Below are 20,035 nucleotides of genomic sequence, written 5' to 3'. Positions count from 1 at the left end.
ACTACATTATCAGTGGCGTAGTAACTACATTATCAGTGGCGTAGTAACTACATTATCAGTAGTGTAGTAACTACATTATCAGTGGCGATGTAACTACATTATCAGTAGTGTAGTAACTACATTATCAGTGGTGTAGTAACTACATTATCAGTGGCGTAGTAACTACATTATCAGTGGCGTAGTAACTACATTATCAGTAGTGTAGTAACTACATTATCAGTGGCGATGTAACTACATTATCAGTAGTGTAGTAACTACATTATCAGTGGTGTAGTAACTACATTATCAGTGGCGTAGTAACTACATTATCAGTGGCGATGTAACTACATTATCAGTGGTGTAGTGACTACACTATCAGTGGCGTAGTAACTACATTATCAGTGGCGATGTAACTACATTATCAGTGGCGTCGTGACTACATTACCAGCTCGGGGTGCGTCAATCGGTCAGGTGGGGGCCCCCAATATTTGATTTGTCTCGCCCAGTCGCTCATCATTACTCTCACAGTCTCTTACATTTAACACCGGGGGCCCCAACTCGTAGCTTTGGCCACTAGGGGGCGGTGGGGGTTGCAAAGGCACCTCGTGTCCCCCATGCTTGCTCCGCTACTGCCCAGCAGAACCACTGAGACGTGATCGTCACGATCGCTGTTATAGTAGACGCATAGCGACCCCTGACGTCGAAGCATGGGACAGTGTCTTGCCCAAAGTGACTTGTATCACCACCTCCACAAGGGGCACGTGATACATTATCCAAGATTCCAGACAGATTGATCGAAACTGGTGAGGTCTCTGTGGTGTGGGGAGTGTCCATGTGAAGGCTCAAAGTATGTTTGTGTTTCTCCCTTGTGATGGGACTTTGCAGGATGAACGTTGAGATTTATAAGGGCATAAATTGGTCTGTAATAAGGTAGGCACTGATAAGGGGTTGACAGGTATGTGTTGGTGTGCCGAATGAGATGCCAGTCGTCTCATTCAATCATCTACAAACCACTGTAACACATTGGTCTGTCAGATTATAAACTGTGGGAGAAAGGGTAACGCGCCTTTTGAGTTCTTAAACAAAAATATCACGAACATTTTGAGAACATTAGATCGTACAGGGTGTCCATACATGTATCATAGATTGTTATAGAGTTGTCATTAGACAGCATTTTGAAAGGGGTAATCATACTTAAAATGTTGAAAACACGTTCCTTAGATACGCAGGTTGTTTCAAACCAAAAAGCCCCAGGGATCTTTAACAACATACAACAGAACTTCCCAAAACAATTACATCTCGCCACAATGCTTTGTGGGTTTGGAGGAATGCAACGAATTGGAAAACAAATCATTCGAACAAGTGTGTGTACAAGCGCAAGTTACAAAACATAACAACATGCTTTAAAAATAAAATAAAGTAAGAGAGATACGTGCATGTTGTATCACTCCAGCTCCAACTGCTGTCTCATTATAATTATTCTATAATCGTGAAAGGTACATTTTATGTATCACCTGTATAACAATAATATGCCATTCTGATAGGCCTTAATAAGTCTCAAGCCCAAATCGGTCAGCCGCGTTCTGCATTGCAATGTTCTGGCAGGGTCCTTTCTAAAGAGGGTTTTCTCTGTGTTTGGGAGTTTAACGGCCTACACTAGTGGTGGGCAAACCTGCGGCCACGTGTCATTCCAAATTGTGTTGTGGTGCAGCTGACCGCACTGCCAAATCAGAGACACCGTCACTGCATCACGTGCTTTCAGATGTACTTCTGCGCATCTGAAAGCTCTTCCTTTCCGCCATTAGGAAGCCACTGACTGGATCAATTCACTTTTAAATATAGATTGAAAACTAATTTCTTGAGAACTGCTGTTTGTGTTTAGGTTGCTCTGCTTCCCCTGCACCGCCGATAAGCACGGTTGGCTACGTATGGTGCGAAAGAAGTCCAACGTACGCACACCCACACACAGTCGGTGCAGTTACAGCCACGCTCGCCGCGCCTGCCCACGATAGCTCTTCTCACCGACGTGAACTCTTCCCCGTGGGCCTCCCCATCCTCCTGCCCCCGCGACCCCGTCCCTGTCCCGCCGGCCCCCTGGCGGGACACACTGGCGGCAGGCAGGCCTGGTACCTCTGCGCCCGCCGTCCGTCCAAGGTGGTGCGCAGCACCGAGTCGAAGCGCTGGTGCGCCATGAGCTCCTCGGGGTCGAGCCACGTCGGTGGCGGCCGCATCGCCTGCGCCCGTTCGTGCCACGCGAAGCGGAAGATCGCGTGGTCCGCGCCGGCGCTGCGGGGGGCCCAGCGGCGCGCGAGCTCCAGCGCCGTCAGCCCCGCGGCATCGCGTGCGTCCGCGGGGGCGCCGTGCCGCAGGAGCTTGTGCAAGGCCTCGAGGCTGCCGCTGGCGGCCGCCGCGTGCAGCGCCGTGCGGCCGCAAGGGGTGGTGGCACTCGCGCTTGCGCCTGCATGCACGATGGGGAGTGACGGGCGAAGGGCATTTGTGGAATGATTATAGTTATTTTTGTTTGATATAGCGTCTCACAGACCTTCAAATCATCATCATCATCATCGTCATATCTCAAACATTAATAGGGCACTCCAAGTGACAGATGTTTCTGTGGGCACAAGATGACTCAGCACCTGGCCTGCAATCGGGCCAGGGGGGGGGGGGCAATGGTTGTTACGGATAATCCCAATTGATTAATTCATTGCGTGTCATTTTCGATTGAGGATAATGTGGACCCTGACGCAATGGCATACTCTTGCGAGTTGCATCACAGGATCTTTAACATCCATTCAAAGGCACGAGGTGCATATTATGGTTATTACACCCCCCGTAATAATCAGGGCGGCCGCTGGATTCCAACCGCGAGTCAAAAAGCGGCGAATGGGCTACCGCTTGGCCATGTCATTGCCTATCTCGCTGCTATGTCCACATATATATATACGTTTTCAATAGAAGGCAATGCATCACAATACAGTTTTAAAGTACCATGCTTCAATGTCTATGCACCCCACCTCACCAATCCATACAGACCAGCAGAGGGAAGAATGGTCCAATTATCTCCACAAGCCACAAGGCATAAGGAGGCCCTCATCCAGCAGTGGATTGACAACAGCCTGTACATGTAGATGTTTGATATACTAGCAGAGTTTGTGTTAACCTCTCAGAAAAACTATTTCTACTAATTACCAGGTAACGCCCACTGAGCTATTGGCTCTTTTTCAGAGGCGACCTGGCCACGCATCAAAGTGGCTTATATCATACGTGGAATATTTATACTGGCCAACTAATCTCAACGCATGTTTCTATATGTGGAGGGCAAAACGGGAGGACCCAAAGAAAAGTCCACACGACCACCGGGCGAGAGAACATGCGGACTCCAAATAAACACAAGTCTGGGTCAGGAATGAACCCATAACCTCCTGGATATCAGGCGAGGGAGATATCATCTTGCCACCTTGACAGGTCTCATTATGCTTCCCAGAGCGTGGCGGCTTGTACGTACGTACGTATGTTGAACTTTCTGTCGCACCGTACGTAGCCAACTGCGCGAATGGGAGTCGCGGGTTTTTGCTGTACCTCCCCCCGCCGGCGTGTGACATTCACCGTGCCGGAGCAAGAGCCCCACGAGGCCGGCGTGGTTACGGTGCGCGGCGGCGAAGAGCGCCACGAACGCGCGCCGAGAGCGCCACGCCGAGAGGTCGGCGGCTGCCAGACGAGCGGCTTGCGGGGTGCGGAAGTCGCCGTAGCTGAGGTCGTCCGTCACTCCCAGACGCAGCACCTAGGGCCGGGAGGCGATTAGGGGGGGGGAATGTGTGCGCGCAGGCCGAGTGAGCTGGTATTCAAAGAAACGCGGGTGCCGCTATCGAGTGTGTCGTCGGAATTTTACGTCGGTGGATGCAGTCCCCACGCATAACTGGGGTGTTTATTTTTTTATGGGGGACCGAAAGAAAAAAATAATTCGCACTCCCAAAGGAATTTTTTTCTCGCATCATGCAAAGCAATGCTGACTTTCTGCTGGCTGCCTTTCCATGCTGCACAGGAATGTCACGTGCCAGGCAGTCCCAATTCCGTTCTGTATAGTGCAGTAACTAGACTACTATAGCATTGGATTGTGCGTCAAAGAATTAGCTTGTGACATTTGGTTGTCTCAATGGTTTTGTTTGTTATATATATACCAGGGCACACCACCCCTGACTTGGTCCAGTAAAATTTTTTCTCGTTTTACGCGGGTTCAGAAAAAAAACCGTACAAAAATTTTAATGGCGGCTGGGTAAAGTGATAAGGGATGGGATAGGGTTCAAGTTCGTGTCAGTTGTAGGATTCGTGCTAGTTAGGCTTCGAGGTAGGGCTAGAGATTGGTTGTTATTATAATTAGAGCTTAACTGCCTCATTGACGCCTCTTCTTTGTCCACGGGTAAGATCGAGGTGCATCAGGTGGTGACGCACCACGGAAGTGGATTCCTACCTCTGGGTCTCCCCGGAGGGCAGCCGCCACCAGCCGGTGCCAGCCGTCATGCTGCCACACGCGCACGCCCAGCGTTGCCCCTGCCACCGTGTCCAGGGAGCACAGGGTGGCCTCATCTGCCAGGTCTCCTGTGAGGAATGAGAAAAAACGGCTGCAAATAGGGATGAGTGGGTAGTGATGAACGAGGAGGTAGATTAAGTGGGTATACGCGTAGGTGGGTAAGCAGATAAACAATGTCAGTCTTCCGAGCCACCGTGCCACCACGAATTCTCTCCTTTGATACGCGCAGTATCAATCACCTTCGTCCAGGTAGCTCAGCCGCTGGAGGTCACTCGGGATTCCGGCTGTGATCTCCAGGAGCTCCTTCACCTGCCGCACGCGAGTGTCGCGGTGACAGCCCGGCAGGTCGACCAGCTCCCCGGAGTCAACCAGGAGGGCGCGCGGCTCCGACGCTTGCCGACGAGTTTTCGAGCAACGGCCGTGCGGTGGCGGTGGCCTCAGGCTGATCATGCAGCGCTGGCGGTCCTTGCTACAGATCCACTGCATGAGTGCTGCTGCCGCACAGTGCAGAGTTGAAAGCCTCGTGGATCCTTCACATTTGCATCTATGGGACATTTTTTTTGTCGGTATCAAAGTATGACAATAATAAGAGTAGCTTTTTTTTTTTACCCTTCATGGTAATAAAACAGGTGTCAAGATGTTCAAACGCCAAGGCATCAAGACTGCATTCACCACACGTACTTGTGGCAAAACATGCAAACAAACATGCTCTGATAATAGATGTATTGTCTTTATAACCGCTCAAACCGAGCTATGAATGCTTGTATACTTGAATTGCCTTTGTATAAGACCAAAAGGAAGAAGTCATATTCAGACTTGCACTTGCCTGGCTTTCCCAGCTCACCTCGTGCAGCACAGTATCGACAAGGCTCGATTATTGTAGCTCACTACTCTACGGGACGTCTGGCAAAAACGATTACCAAGCTGCAGGGTGTACAACATTCTTTGGCACGTGTCGTGACGGAGACAGCCAGATCCGGCCATGTCCTTCAAGTGGTCGCCGAGCTACATTAGCTTTCGTTTGCCAAAATAATATATAATAAGGTTGCATTCTTTACACAAAATGTTTGCCACAAATGAACCACAATACCTTCTTGCTCATCTCGTTAAGGAGCATAAGCCATCACGCGAATTCCGGTAATCCTCGCAGCAGCGGATTTGGCTGGCCATCGAACAAAAACGGTCACCGCATCGCACGCTTTCAGATGCGCTTCTGTGGCCGTCTGGAACGCTCTTCCGATATAAGGTAACCACTTGGAGTTATGCACTCTAGAGGTTATAAAACAAAACAATTTATTTGTATTTTACCAGGTAAAGCCCCCTGAGCTATACAGCTCTTTTTCAGAAGCGACCTGGTCATAAATTACAGCTAAATGAAGCGGCTTGTCGTATTGAAATTTATAGCAGCAGCCAAATATTCTAAACGCGTGATGTTGATTCTGAATGTGGAGAGAAAAACCGGAGGGCCCGGAGAAGAATCCACGCGACCACGGGGAGAACGAACACGCAAACTACAAATTTCCAGCAGGCGTCAGGGTCGGGATCGAACCCACGACCTCCTGTATACCAGGCGAGGTAGTCAACATCTCCTAGCCACCGTGATGATGATGAGAAAGATACACACTCCAAATATATACAGCAGGCGTCAGGGTCGGGATCGAACCCACGACCTCCTATATACCAGGCTAGGTAGTCAACATCTCCTGGCCACCGTGATGATGATGAGAGAGTGATGAGAGAGAGACACAAACTCCAAATATACAGCAGCAGGCGTCAGGGTCGGTATCAAATCCACGACCTCCTGCATACCAGGCGAGATAGTCAACATCTCCTAGCTACCGCGGCGCCCATTCTGGGAGATGTTGGCAGGCAGCACCCACACTTTACCCCAACTCATGCGAGCTGCACACTACCGACGTGACTTTACCGAAAAAAACAAATCAAGATTGAGTATTGTATACTTACAGGGATATTTAAATGCCACACTGGCCAAAAGTGACACTTCGAACGGCAATAGCGGACACCGCGGTGTGTGTTTTGAATGTGAATGTGTAAAAGTTGTACTTTGTTAACTTAAAAGGCTTTAAAAAAAATAATGTTAGCGATTGGAACACGGAGTGAGCAGCATCACCTTTGACAGCTGTCCGCACAGACACACACACAGACCGTTGCCACGGCAACCATTCACATACTTTAAAAATAGTTTATAATTAGCTCAAAAGCTATGTGATTTATAAAAAAAGGTACTCAATTATGATAAAATTAGCATATCATAAAGCGTTCACAAATGCGATCATAAGCGCGTGAAGAGCGCGAGGCAGGCGCGCAGGCGCAGCTGAGAAGCGCGCAGGGCGCCTAAAGGAGGGCGACCACGAGGACCCCCGCGAGGACCCCTCCCTCCCCCTGCGGCCTGCGCGCTCAGCTAGAGCGGGCGGCGTTTAAGTGACAACTTCAGCGAAGAAGATTTAAACAACTTTTTAGTTTTCTTTTATCATACAACGAATACCGCCCACGGCCGTCAAGATGCCATTGGCGGCGTTCTCCGCGCGGTGTCTGGCAGCGCGAACGGTGACTGAAATGCGTTGTGTTGTTTGACCTTGCTGTTGACAGGGTGACCGGGACAGTGAAGACAGCTTTAACAGTGTACAATATTAACTTACTACTGATAATCATAAAACTGACTACAATAACTACGACTACTACTACAATATCACGCATTGTAAAAGCATTAATTCACACGTATATATGTGTCTATAACGAGTGTAACATTGGGCGTCTTAGCTCATAATATTGGATGGACTGGCACCCGCCCATGTAAATGTGGAATTGACACTCTTTGAGTGCTGCGCTGATTGAACACACAAGCGTCGCTTTGGTTAGACTGCCCAGTGATACGATACTCAAATACAAATAAGATTAATGTGCCACTCGTCAATACACTGGTTGATGAAGACCTGCCCACGCCCTGTAGGTCTTGTGTAATCGACGTCCATACTTCACCACGCTGGTCGTTACGGCTCGGTTATCGATTTCACTCGACACTGTTGTTAGCCGTGGTCTCGAATTGAAACTCGGGTCGCCCCGGGTGCGTAGCGGAGTGCGCTAACCACTGCGCCACCGTTCCACCACCACACACACACTGGGACCATTCAGACATTTCACACGACTCATTGACAGATTTCCTAAATTATATCTCGTCATCGTATGATACGCTACCGGGAGTACAATTGGACTGTGTGCATGTACGATACAGCCTTTTGTAAATCTGCTCAGAAATTAGAATCGCAGTCTTCATTTACACTGGAGGAATCCGATGAGCAATAAAGCTCTTTTTCACAGATGTCCGGTAGGGGCAGGTGATGATGCATTCTGTTGTGTAAATCGTTCACATTATTTTTGAAAGCCTTTAATTAACACTTCTGGATTAGATCCTCCCCACGATGTGTGCACAGATTGTAGGAGTGATTTGACCATACTTCATGCTGGTCTGCGGGTTGGCAGTGGAGAGCATAGACATGAAAGTATAGACTCACAGTACAGTACAACATATGATTTAACGCACTGCCGTTTATTGCCCACAGCGTAGCCCCAGAATTTGACACCTGTGTGATGTGTGGGCCACCCATCCAAGCAAAATCCAGGCTCAAACTTGCTTAGCTTCCGAGAATTGACGGGTTCGGGCGCATTCCTGCTGATTTGATCAGAGGCCCCATTTGGAATATAATTTTGGAACGTAAGCAAATGCAAATAAATATCACAATGATGAATACCTTTGGGTGGTTTGTCAGGGTTGCAGGATAACCATGCTCATTAGTCTCACCTTTCACACGCACGGTTGTCAAATTCATGATTAGCTGCACCTCACTCGTCAGGGTCCGTGTCACAATTGCTCTGTAACCTCACGTATTTCGGCAAGTAAACCGATTAATTTACGAACCAATAAAAAACATTGCACGTGTTCTACGCCTTCATCTCCATTCTATGTCATGTAAACAAAAAAAACCGGGATTTATATTTGTTTTGCATTTTGTGTGTTTTTGTGTTATGTGGGCCACCAATCTCGCCCAATAACCCCCGATGCCTCGGGGAGTTGGATCTTAACTCCCGCGCTGTGTATGTGGTGGGCAGATCCAGCAGGTGCGAGGGATCTGCCGCTCGGCTGCTGTCCAGAGTGGCGGAAGTCTCTTCGTGGTGAGCGAAACGCTGCAGTGCGATGGCCGCAAATGCATTCGCTGGAATTCGGTGTCAAGAAACGTCTAACAATTTTCTCTTTAAATAAAATAGAAAGGTTTCCATTGGCAGTGGTGTACAATTGCTATGCAAAAATGCACAACCACATATCGATGACACTCTTGCAATATAAATGAAAATGTATCATGCCAACGTTGATACCTGTTTCTCAGTGGCCACTAGTTTTACGTTTGTGAATCTCGTGAGTGGAAGAGGCCGAGGTGTCAGCCACGATTTATGTAGTGTATGTTGAACTTCTTTCGCACCCTACCGAACCAACTGTGCTAATCGGCGGTGTGGGTGAAGGACAACAAACCAAGCCTCGTGGTTGCATCAGGTCGACCATTACTCTATGAGACATCTCCTTTACCAGTGGCAAAATATAGTAATAGCCACTGGTAAAGGAGATGTCTCATAGTGTAAATGCTTACCCCGAGCTCTCAATACTCTGTTGTTATATTCAGGTAGAAGTTAATGTTTTTCATCAGAATTGTGGCACAGTGCAGTGTCTTTTATGCATTTTGTACACAGTGCAGTTGCTAGGATTTGTGTTTTATTAACGTCGTTGACATAATGCTAACATGTGATTTCCACTTAATTGTTATCCATCCAGCACAGGGACTCCGCCGAGAACAACCTCAACACGCCCTTTGACTTCACCTCTGAAAACTACAAGGTGAACCAAGTTAATTGGTGGCTGCTCTGAGTTGTGCCACGGTGGCGAGATGTTAACTACCTCACCTGGTAAACAGGAGTGCATGGGTTTGATCCCGACCCTGACACCTGTATATTTGGAGTTTGCATATTTGGAGTTTGCATGTCTCTTCCCCCGCCACCCCCCTCCCCCCGTAGTCGCGTGGATTTTTCTCCGGGCCCTCCAGTTTTCCCTCCAAATTTAGAAACGCGCGTTTAGAGTGGTGGTTTTTCACCTTTACTGCAGCCTGCACCCCATTGGTTCTCAGAAAGGGCCTCTTGCACCCCCAGGGGATGCGTGCACCCTAGGCTAAGAACTACTGGTTTTGAATATTTGGCAACTGCTATAAATTTCCACATGGTAAGCCACTTCATTGGGATATCTATCATTGTGGCTAGGTTGCTTGGGAAAAAGATCTGTATAGATCGGTGGGCCTTACCTGATGAAAGAAAAATAGTTTAGGTTAAATAGGTTAAAGTCTTGCTTTGATTGAAAAACAAATGGTTTAACATGTAAAATGCATTTCATGAGTGTGGCTGAACAGACCCATTGAAAATATTTCTGAAATAGTTTTGCATTGTCATCTTTTTGGGCCGTTCAGACACAAGGTGGTGCACTGATTGCTCTTAAGGATTTGCAGTTGTTTTTTTTCTGTTGCCATATGAGATTATACAAATGGAATGGAATTACGATGGAGAAAAATATTCACAAATATTTGCTGTATTGTACGCATGTAACGATCAGTGAATCAAATCCTGCGTTTAAGAATGGCTTCTGATTTCTAAAAGTGATATGCTCATGTTACATTTCGAATAATTGTATGAAACGAAACAAATGAGATGCAATTAACGATACAGAAAACAAGAGGACAATACAAACTAAATAAAAAAGTATTTGGGTTTTTAATCAAGTCATACAAATTCATGTAATCACGGGGGTAGGAGTGGGGGAGGGGGGGAAGTGGATGGTTAATGGGCCCATAATTTAGTATTTTATAGAAATGTATCTGAAATACACATATTACTTAGAATCAACTTCTAACACTTGCTGTCAATGATGAGAAACGCATCGGACAGAAACGTGAGTGCAGGATAGAAATGAGTAGGAGCTCTCATACAAAAGGTTATTTCTAGACATTCAAACGAGTGATTGTCACCGTTGGTTCAGTCTCGTGGCATGGCCACCAAATTGCGTGTACAACCATGTTAATGGCCGACCGATTCTCAAAATAGTCACAGTTGTAACCGTACCATTTTTCTTGACGTATAAAGTGTTTATGTAATTGTGTCGTGCAGCGAATTGAGGTGATCGTTGGCAATTACCCTGCTGAGCACAAGGCAGCTGCTGTCATCCCAGTTCTCGACCTGGCCCAGAGGCAGCATGGTTGGCTGCCCATCTCCGCGATGAACAAGGTAGGCATGTCAGGTTTGTCTCGCTTTAGTTACGGCTGGCTGAAGACACCGACAGGAGAGTTTCATTCCAGTGGCATGCGCATTCTGTAATACATTGATGAAATATTGTAAGATTGAGCTTTGCCTTCTTCTTACGTGTTGTATTTTGAAACAAAAAAGTAAGATGGATCAATATAAGTTTGAAGTATAAAGATGCATCATGGGACCTCCTTTGACAGTACCAAAATATGAGAATAGGTTTTCCCCTTTTTTCTGGCAACAAAACAGGTGTTAAGATGTTAAAACACCAAACTGAAACCTTGTACAAGGAATCGTGTGTGCATTAACCGTAATACTTGTGGTCAGAATGTTAACAATAAACATACTCTGATAATATTTGCATTGTCTTTGAAACTGATTGGTCCACACCAGAAAAAAGGGGAAAACCTATTCGCATAAAGATGCACTTGTTTAAAAATTTAACTGTCATTTGTCATTTATTAACCATGAATGGAACATCAAATTACTGATGAAATCATTTGTTCATGCTCGCAATACAGTCCATGCATCAGCTTATATTTCTGTTGTCATCAGTGTATGTGTGCCCTCTTTAGCCACATTGCACTCTACCCGGTTACCTGAGTTCAATTCCCGGTCACGGTTAACATCAGTGGCGAGTACCCTGAGAAAACCCACGCTTGTGAGTTGACAAAACTGCTATATGGGGAGGGACAAACAGATATAAGTCGGAATTTTGCTGTACTGCCTTCACCTGGTAATCCAGGGTATTGGTGACACCTCGACGCCCACGGGTAGGAAGTTTCACAACATTTGCACGATCCACCAACCCTCACCTCAACAGTGCTGGATTACAGGCGTGCATAGCTGCTCCGCAACTCGGCAAATGATTAAACGACCTCCAGAGACAAACCCACGTGGCGTGGGGGAGAGCCTCGTGCAGCGGTGGTTTGACAAATGGCTGCAAATCGTGATCGTTCTTTGGAATGTTGAGTTGAGATCCCCTTGTGGTGTGGCCGTTAGGTGGCAGAGATCCTCAAGATACCCAAGATGCGCGTGTATGAGGTGGCCACCTTCTACACCATGTACAATCGCCAGCCCATGGGGAAGTACCACATCCAGGTGTGCACCACCACTCCCTGCATGCTGTGCAACTCGGACAGCATCGTGGAGGCCCTCAAGAAGAAGCTGGGTACGAGAAAAAACAAACGAACATACACGCAAACCCTCAGATGCACCGTCGGCTAACCTTGCGGGCAATGCGTAGCGCCTGGCAACGTGAGCGACTGTGATGTCGACACTGGCGTACCAGTCGTACGTATAGGATTATTGTGTAGGATGTATTATGTTGAACTTCTTTTGCACCGTACGTAGCCAACCGTACTAATCAGAGGTGTGAGGGAAGGACAACAAACTAAACACAAAAGCTATTCTCAATATATTCGTTTTAAATGTAGATGATTTAAAAATGCATAGCTCCAGTGGCTTCCTAATATCGGAAGGAAGAGCGCATTCCTAACGGTAGCAGAACCGCATCTGAAAGTGTGAGATACGGTGACCCATCTTTGTTCGGTGACCAGCCAAAAGCCGCTGCTGCTGCTGCGAGGGTTATTGGAGTTCGCAAGGCGATGGTTTACATGCTGCATTGCAGACGATCGAGCACGGTGCTCAAGAGCGCCCAGCTGCATTGATTTATTGGGCAGTGGAGTGAATTGAGGAGAGATGTTACTACTTTACGCTGCGCCTAATGACTGGGCTCGGCGATTCTTTCCTGAGTAAAATAGAAAAAATAATTACACACTTTTAAGTATTGAAAATAACCGGTAAGTTGTGTTTACCATTCTCTAAGTTATGTAATGTTGTTATATAATTTAATTGCTGTTATTTGAAACATCTACATATACATTGTGTTGCATTGAGACATAATCAGTTATGGGTTTGACAGTTTGTATACGACTGTGCATCCAAATACATTTTTGCAGCATTGCACCTTGAACCCGAAAACTATAATTCTCGTTAAGATGATTCCGAAATGCACCGATCTGTAGGATAATGTTGTGTTGCTGTTCGGGACTATTGAAAACTGGCAATATCGGTTAAAGGGTTGCCCAAAACTTAAGACACAAACCAAAGCAAAAAAGTATTACTTGTAAGTTTTCAAACGTGTTTTAAGCCCTGGCAGCTACGCATCAGCTTCCATACTGCTCATTTAATTATTCCGAATGCAAACGTGTGCTGGAAAGCATTTTATATACACAGTATGCTCTCGATTATCCACAAAAATTACGGGTTGGACGGCCGCGGATAATTAAAAATCGCAAACAATTAAAAAATATAACCATTTTCTGCAGATCTCTATGCCAAAACCACTAATATAGGTAGATATTATTTATATTAAGAAAATTTCGTTAATGAACAAAACAACATTTGTAGTAAAGAATATATTGGTCTTGTTTTATTACAAATGTCCATACAAAAAAACAATAATTCACTTAAACAGGTTTCAAAATCCTTTCCTGCTCCCGCGCAGAAGACTCGGCCCACTAAGTGGGTGATAGCAGAGCCACGCCAATCAACATCAATCAAACTCCGCCCACTGTTGCAAAGATATGCAACTACTGTACTGTAAAGGCGATCACGTGGATTTCGGATTAACCGGAGCACATATTTGTTCGGTTTAAGCACGTTAATTGTAATAAACATTTCCAAGATTAACAGGTGTAACTGTTTTAGATGATTAATTTAGGCTAAAGGAAAAAATCATGAGCTATTAATTTACGTCAAAATCTCAGGTGTGCGGTTAATCCGCAATTTCGGATAGACCGCACGCGGATAACGAGAGTCTACTGTAGATATAAGTAACCCATGCCAATTAGTGCGTCTCTTGAGCAGCGCTGTCGTTCCTGGCTCCGTGCGTTTCTTCATCTTCGCTCTGAATGCTTTCAGGGATTAAGCTGGGAGAGACGACGCCGGACAAGATGTTCACCATCACCGAGGTTGAATGTCTGGGCGCATGCGTGAATGCCCCCATGGTGCAGATCAACGATAACTACTTCGTAAGTGAGCAGTTGTTGTGTTTAGTTTGTCGTCCTTCTCCCCCCCCACCCGCGCACCTCCGATTAGCACGGTTGGCTACGTACGGTGGCGAAATAAGTTCAACACACACGCGTACGTACAGTGACGCCTCCTTAAGTTTGTGCGGTCTTTTCACCTTTGCAGCGGTGCGTGGGAAAATTCTAAAGTAGGGGTGAGGAACCTGCAGCCAAAGGACCAGATCTGGTCTGTGAGTTCACGTCACGTGGCTAGCGGTCACATGAGGCATATGCTGGTTAATTTTTTTTAATGGTCCGTGAACGATATTCATCAATCACTGTGGGCATCTTAGCCACACTAAATGGCCACGTTTTTCCACTGCAAGGACACTCTTGCAAATGATACTATCCTGGTGTCTTTGAGTTCTCACCTGGTTCAGCGAAGTACATTTAAAACTTTGAAGGGCCCTCTCGCAGTGACAGAAGCGACTGAGGTGTGTGCTAATTGTGCGGCCCCAACGAAACGCGTTTGGATGTCCTACTTGGCCCTCGGGAATTAAATGGTTCTAAACCCCTGATTTAAAGGACAAGACAACACAAAATTGAAGTATGTTAAGTTAATTTATATTTGATTAACATGTTGTGCCACCCCAAAGTGCAATTACATCATAAAGCATGACAATAAAAAATAATATCCAGTAAAAAACAAATTCTAAGTAAGATGTGGCTGTGAGTGAAAGTGATATAGTTTCTCAAATGAGCATAGTTCTTGTAGATATGTACACGGGAATGTATGGCATTAATTTGAAGCATTGTGAGTGGGGAAAAAAGTACTAATGTGACTTTCAGGAGCACTCAATTGACATTACTGTATGACTATTAATGCAGGGCGCGTCTTTTAAAAGTATACACTATATTCAATAAAACGTTAATTGGGTACATTTTAAAAGATCCACCCTGTAATAATTTATCCCATGCCTAACGTTGAAGGGGTTTCAGGTTAATTCTGTGGGGCTGCTGAAATGTTGCACTAATCTATTGCAGGAGGATCTGACTGCAAAGGATATGGATGACATCATTGATGATTTGAAGGCTGGGAAAGTTCCAAAGCCGGGCCCAAGGTGAGTGTGATGGTATTGCGTGTCCAGGATTTAGAACTTTTGGGAGTAGTAAAAGAAGATTAGAGAAAATGAAATATATATTTTAAAAAAATGGACAAACTCAATAAAAATGTGTATCATTATCTTAATAGACGTATTTTTAAAGTAGAATTGGAGGCTTTCGTGCCCGAGACGTTACCTCTTGTGTGTGCTCTTTTTCTTTTTGGGGTTAGTGTTATTGACAAAACGTGTTTGAGTGGTTTTGGTATTGTTATCTTTTAAGTAGCATTGTGGATCACGTGTCGTATTTTTTCGACAATAGTTTAAGGAGTCTATTATGGATTTCAAAAGGGGGTCATATGATGGACAATCAAATCCAGTTCTATTTTTAGTGACGATCGGAACGGATTGGCACGCATGACACATTGAAATCGGATGGTACTTTCAAATTTTATTGGTCACGTGACAACCCATCACTTGCAAGAGGGATATGAAAAAAACCTACAGCCCTTTGTGAGTCCACCGATGAAGGCCTCATATGTCCATCAGTCATGGGGCTTGTTTGACTAGACTTCACCTCGCTGCTCGGTGCAGGTTGGTGGCGGTTAGTTGACGAATACACGACCTTTTATCGTTTTATTTGCTTGCAGTTGTCGATGTTACGGGCTGCAGGGGATATGCTATCAGCAGGGGGCAGTGCAACAAATCTAATGTGCATTTTATACTCTCACACATCTATGTTGCCTGTCTCAACCAGCCCCCGCTGATAAGCGTGGTGACGTACGGTCAAATAGACCCCGCGACGTGCATGGAATGGGCAAACCTTCATCCAGCTAGGATTGATGATGAGGCTGTACATGTACCAACTTAACATTATCCTATTCATATTCTTTGGATCTTTCCGTAAAGCCACGTAGATAGAAAAAATAATCAAAATAATAACAATAGCACGACGTTTCGATCGCAACACAAGCAGTCGTCTTCAGGTGAAACATTATCCGTTTTACATGTAGGCTTATTGAAATTTACACAATCCAACCCAAAAACCTCTATTATGGTCAACACTATCCATCATTTTCCCTGTGGGTGTCTGTGTGGTCCACCCATTTCACCTCAGTGGACCCCAAAACCAAATACTGTTCGGCAATAGCATTATTTTTGCACAGCAGCAATAGTATTAGCACCCTTCTGGCTGTAGTAATGAATATAAATGTTGCCCTCCAATGTGTTTTCTGGTTGTACGGCATGCCGTTCAGCACGATGTCTGACGTTTCACTACACGTGCTGGAAGCTTGAACCTGAGATTGTTCAAGAACTCATCTGCATAAGCTCCTAGCACGTGGAGCAAAACCTTTCCACTGCATCGCGTGCTATTGGATGCACTTTTGTGGCTGTCTGGAACGCGCTCTCTTTCGATATTAGGAAGCCACTGGAGCTATGCACGAGATTGAAAACTCATTTCTTTAGAACTGCTTTTTGTGTTTAGATTATTGTCCTTCCCCCGCACCTCCGATTAGCAACGGTTGGCTACATACGGTGCGAAAGAAGTGTTAGTGTCCATACAGACGGACAAAACCTCCGCCATCGTATGTATGTTGAACTTCTTTCCTGCCATACGCAGCCAACCGCGCTAATCGGAGGTGTGGGAGCCGAAGAACACACGGTACAACATCTAAAGAGCTGGTAGAGCGGCAACAACCGCGACAACTTTGCCCAGCACAGAGTGTGAACGTTGCGCGTGTCTCTTCAGGAACGAGCGCTTCTCGTGCGAGCCGGCAGGAGGCCTCACGTCCCTCACGGAGCCGCCCACGGGGCCTGGGTTCGGCGTGCGGGCTGACCTGTGATTGGAGGGGTGGGTGGGGGGAGATGTCGTCTCATCAACTTCCCTCGACCTCTGCCACCTGTCAGCAATTCTGTCAACTCAAGTTTGGGAAGAGTTGTCGGGAAAGGTGACCGAAGTTGGTCGATCCTTGCGCACGCGAGGACGTGTTGCCCTTTGTGGCCACCGCGAACGCTGTCCTTGGTATGATAAGACGTTTAGCAACTGCTTCAGAAGGTACAATTATTAAATATATATTAACATCAGTTCCCCCTCCCTATGCTCAAGGTGTGTGCAATCTGATGTGAACACACATTAGATACTTCAGCACAAACCCCCGTATTTGTTTTGCAGCTGTGGAGAATATTTGCCTGAATTAACAAGTCCACCTATCCTGGAATATATCAACACATTAAATGAATGAGTGGAATCAAATGTGCATTTGCAGTGAGGACCGGGAAAGCGTTCAATAAAACCTTGTAAGTGTTGACGTGGTGTACGCGTGACTTAATGGGGTGTTTTTTTAGTTCTCGATAATTATACACACGGGTGTTTTTATGAAATGCAAATCGTCTGTTGAATAAAATGAGAGCATTGGAAAAAATAATGAAAATGTAAAACCAAAGATGAGATACACAGAGAACTATTGTGAAACCATTGGGAAAGAATGAGATTACGGGGGGGGGGGGTGCACAATGCAGGTGAATATTGTCAATCAAGGAGAATGAAAGCCAAAAGGAAGTTTATTGGTTAAAACCACATTGTGGCACTTGGAGAGCCGATGCCTGCATGATAGAATCTCGCAACCTGGTGGGTGAATTCTTTGAAGATCCGTAGAGCAAACAAAAACAATTTAAATCATATACCGCCGGGAAATATTGCGTGTGGTTTCGGACGTTGCACACTTTTAAACTCGCCACTCGCCCTTTTGCAGTACGGGAACGGAGAAACGCTCCTGGCAAGTTAAAAACACTCGGACCTCTTCGTCGAAGCAGAACGAGCCGTTGGTTGTAAATCAGCGAAGCTGTTTTACTCGATAATTATTTTTGATAACGTACGATAAAAGACGAATCAACCTGGACCTTTGGTTTAACACGTAGGCTTTCGTGACCAATATCCATAATAGATGTTTTTGAGTTAGATCGCTTAAAATAAATGTGTCGTTAAACCTGCCACCACCAAAATTTACAATTCGTATTGTAAATGTTGTGGGTTTACTCTCCAACACACCGTCGTGCTGTACTCATAACGAATTGACATGTTTTATTTACGTCACAAACCTTACTAATTGGCTGTGTTGGGTGTTGGCGGGTTTAACGACACATTTACGCGATTTAATCCAGTATCAAAATATTGAAAAAAAGAATAGGCGTTTATCCCTTCTGGCAATACAACAGGAGGTGTTACGATGTTCACACGCCAAATAGATACCAATTACAAGGTATCACACGTGCGTTAATCACACACTTGTGGCAAAACATGCAAACAAAGTTGATATGATAGTATATGCATTGGCTTTATGTCTGCTCAACCCGAGCTATGAATAATGTTATACTGGCATTGCGTTTGTGCCGGTCGCCTTTTGGCCTTCTCCGGTCTAACACTGGCGCTGAGACAAGGCCATCAAGAAGATTGCCATGTTAACTGTTAAAAAACAAAGTTCCGTGGGCTGCGGTGGGACACGTTGATCGAAGAGATGTCATTGAAGGTCGGTGGTTCAACACTTCACGTCGTGGTGGCAGCCAGAGAAAGGAATGCGATTCGCGAGGAGCATCCGCCGTGGAGATGGAGTGATCGCATCAGCTGGTGTGCAGCTTCAACACGTAGGCTTTCGCCACCAATATCATCCATAATATCATCCACTGATGTGGCTGTCCGCCTGATGATGCTAGTTGTAATTACTGGCGAAACGCCGTACTCCGATTGTAAATGTTGTGGATTTGCTCTCCAACACACCGGTTAGTGCTGTACTAGTAACGAATTGACACGTTTTGTTTACATCACACACCTTACTAATTGGCTGTGTTGGGTGGTGGCGGGTTTAACGACACATTTACGCGATCTAACCCAAAAAAACCTGTATTATGGTGTGCAGGTGCTAGATGGATTGCTTATGATCATTATTATCATTGCCATATCACGGGCTTGTGAGAGATGGTTGACGGCTTTGGGATGACTTCATCCCACTGTCGATTGACCATGGCTAATCCGATGATCACGTGCTTTTTTCCCCCAGATCGATAGTTGCAAGAAGTTGGATGATTCCGTTTCGCTTAAATCAGCGACATTGAACTGCTGTGCTGTTAAACGAAATGACGATGTGCGCGTGCGTGCATTGTTTTTAAGCACCAACAAACCCGAATCCCACGAGACGCGTTCCACATCGCAAAACTGACATTTCTCCCGGAGTCGTTTCAGCAAGACTCAAGATAATATCAACAACAACAACAATACGTGGACTAACGTTCGAGCAACGTTCGGCCGACGGGCTGCAGCCGGGCCCGAGGTGACTCTAACCTCCAGCAAAAGTCACCGTAGACCTCCCTGCGTGAGATTACCGCAGGCTCGGTCAAACATCTGTCGCAAGCGCCGCTTGTTTTGGCACCCAGCAAGCCCGGTCAATGTTTGTGGCGGAGGAGCTTTCGCGGTGGCGTGGAGCGGTCGGCGCTACGCTGCGCTGGTGAACCCCGTGGCCCTGAGTTCTCCCACCAATTATCTGAACCGGTCACGGGCCTCCCCTAGGTCGACTCACCCTCGAATGAGCAGCTGGCGTGGTGTGTGAGCATCGCCTTCTGGGGAGACAAATGCGGCCGGGCGTGGTGCTGGCCACCCACCTACTCGTGTTCCATGCCGGTAGCCCTTCATAGGTGCTAACAGCACTTGCCCCAACAGTCTGTTCAGGCTACACGGGGGATCTTTGTCTTTGGTACAGCTGAACCCGTCATGTCGTTTGCTTTCGGCGATGCCCGTCTTAAAAATACCGCAATCGTGTATTCGGGCGTGTTATCTTTTTGTGTTGTTGCGCCGACAATGGCAAGTGATGGAATCTCGTCAAAAAACTATCGATCGGGCTTATCCTCATCAACATCACCTGAGAGCCGTCGTTTCTTGTGATCATCGGTGCAGATTCCGTCAAAGTGCACAATCCTCACCGGGACGTGTTCACGCGACTCGTATTTTGGAGCTTTTGAAGACTTGGAACCCCTTTTGGAGAGTCTACGATCATTGCCGTCGACATTTCAAA

General features: G+C 46.2%; 2 protein-coding genes across 2 annotated transcripts; one reads left to right on the top strand and one right to left on the bottom strand.

The window, feature by feature from the left end:
- Positions 1 to 260: 260 nt before the first annotated feature.
- Positions 261 to 6,651, bottom strand: ANKRD60 (ankyrin repeat domain 60). Its single transcript, XM_078618328.1, has 6 exons — positions 6,473 to 6,651; positions 4,747 to 5,051; positions 4,448 to 4,575; positions 3,437 to 3,760; positions 2,968 to 2,980; positions 261 to 2,437 (listed from the first exon to the last, which is right to left on the bottom strand). The coding sequence occupies exons 2-6, from the start codon at positions 4,991 to 4,993 to the stop codon at positions 1,998 to 2,000; spliced, it is 1,152 nt and encodes a 383-aa protein (XP_078474454.1). The 5' UTR covers positions 4,994 to 5,051; positions 6,473 to 6,651; the 3' UTR covers positions 261 to 1,997.
- Positions 6,652 to 6,864: 213 nt separating this feature from the next.
- On the top strand, positions 6,865 to 17,279 carry NDUFV2 (NADH:ubiquinone oxidoreductase core subunit V2). The gene is made up of 8 exons (XM_078618439.1): positions 6,865 to 7,075; positions 8,636 to 8,698; positions 9,351 to 9,413; positions 10,727 to 10,843; positions 11,864 to 12,032; positions 13,787 to 13,896; positions 14,917 to 14,993; positions 16,723 to 17,279. Exons 1-8 carry the CDS (start codon positions 7,031 to 7,033, stop codon positions 16,814 to 16,816), a joined length of 738 nt encoding a protein of 245 aa, XP_078474565.1. The 5' UTR covers positions 6,865 to 7,030; the 3' UTR covers positions 16,817 to 17,279.
- Positions 17,280 to 20,035: the final 2,756 nt, after the last annotated feature.

The sequence above is a fragment of the Lampetra planeri genome, chromosome 57, assembly GCF_965212315.1.
Source record: "Lampetra planeri chromosome 57, kcLamPlan1.2.h2, whole genome shotgun sequence".
NCBI classification, from domain to species: domain Eukaryota; kingdom Metazoa; phylum Chordata; class Hyperoartia; order Petromyzontiformes; family Petromyzontidae; genus Lampetra; species Lampetra planeri.
The sequence above is the reverse complement of the archived record's forward strand: the minus strand, read 5'-3'. Positions and strand labels throughout refer to the sequence as shown.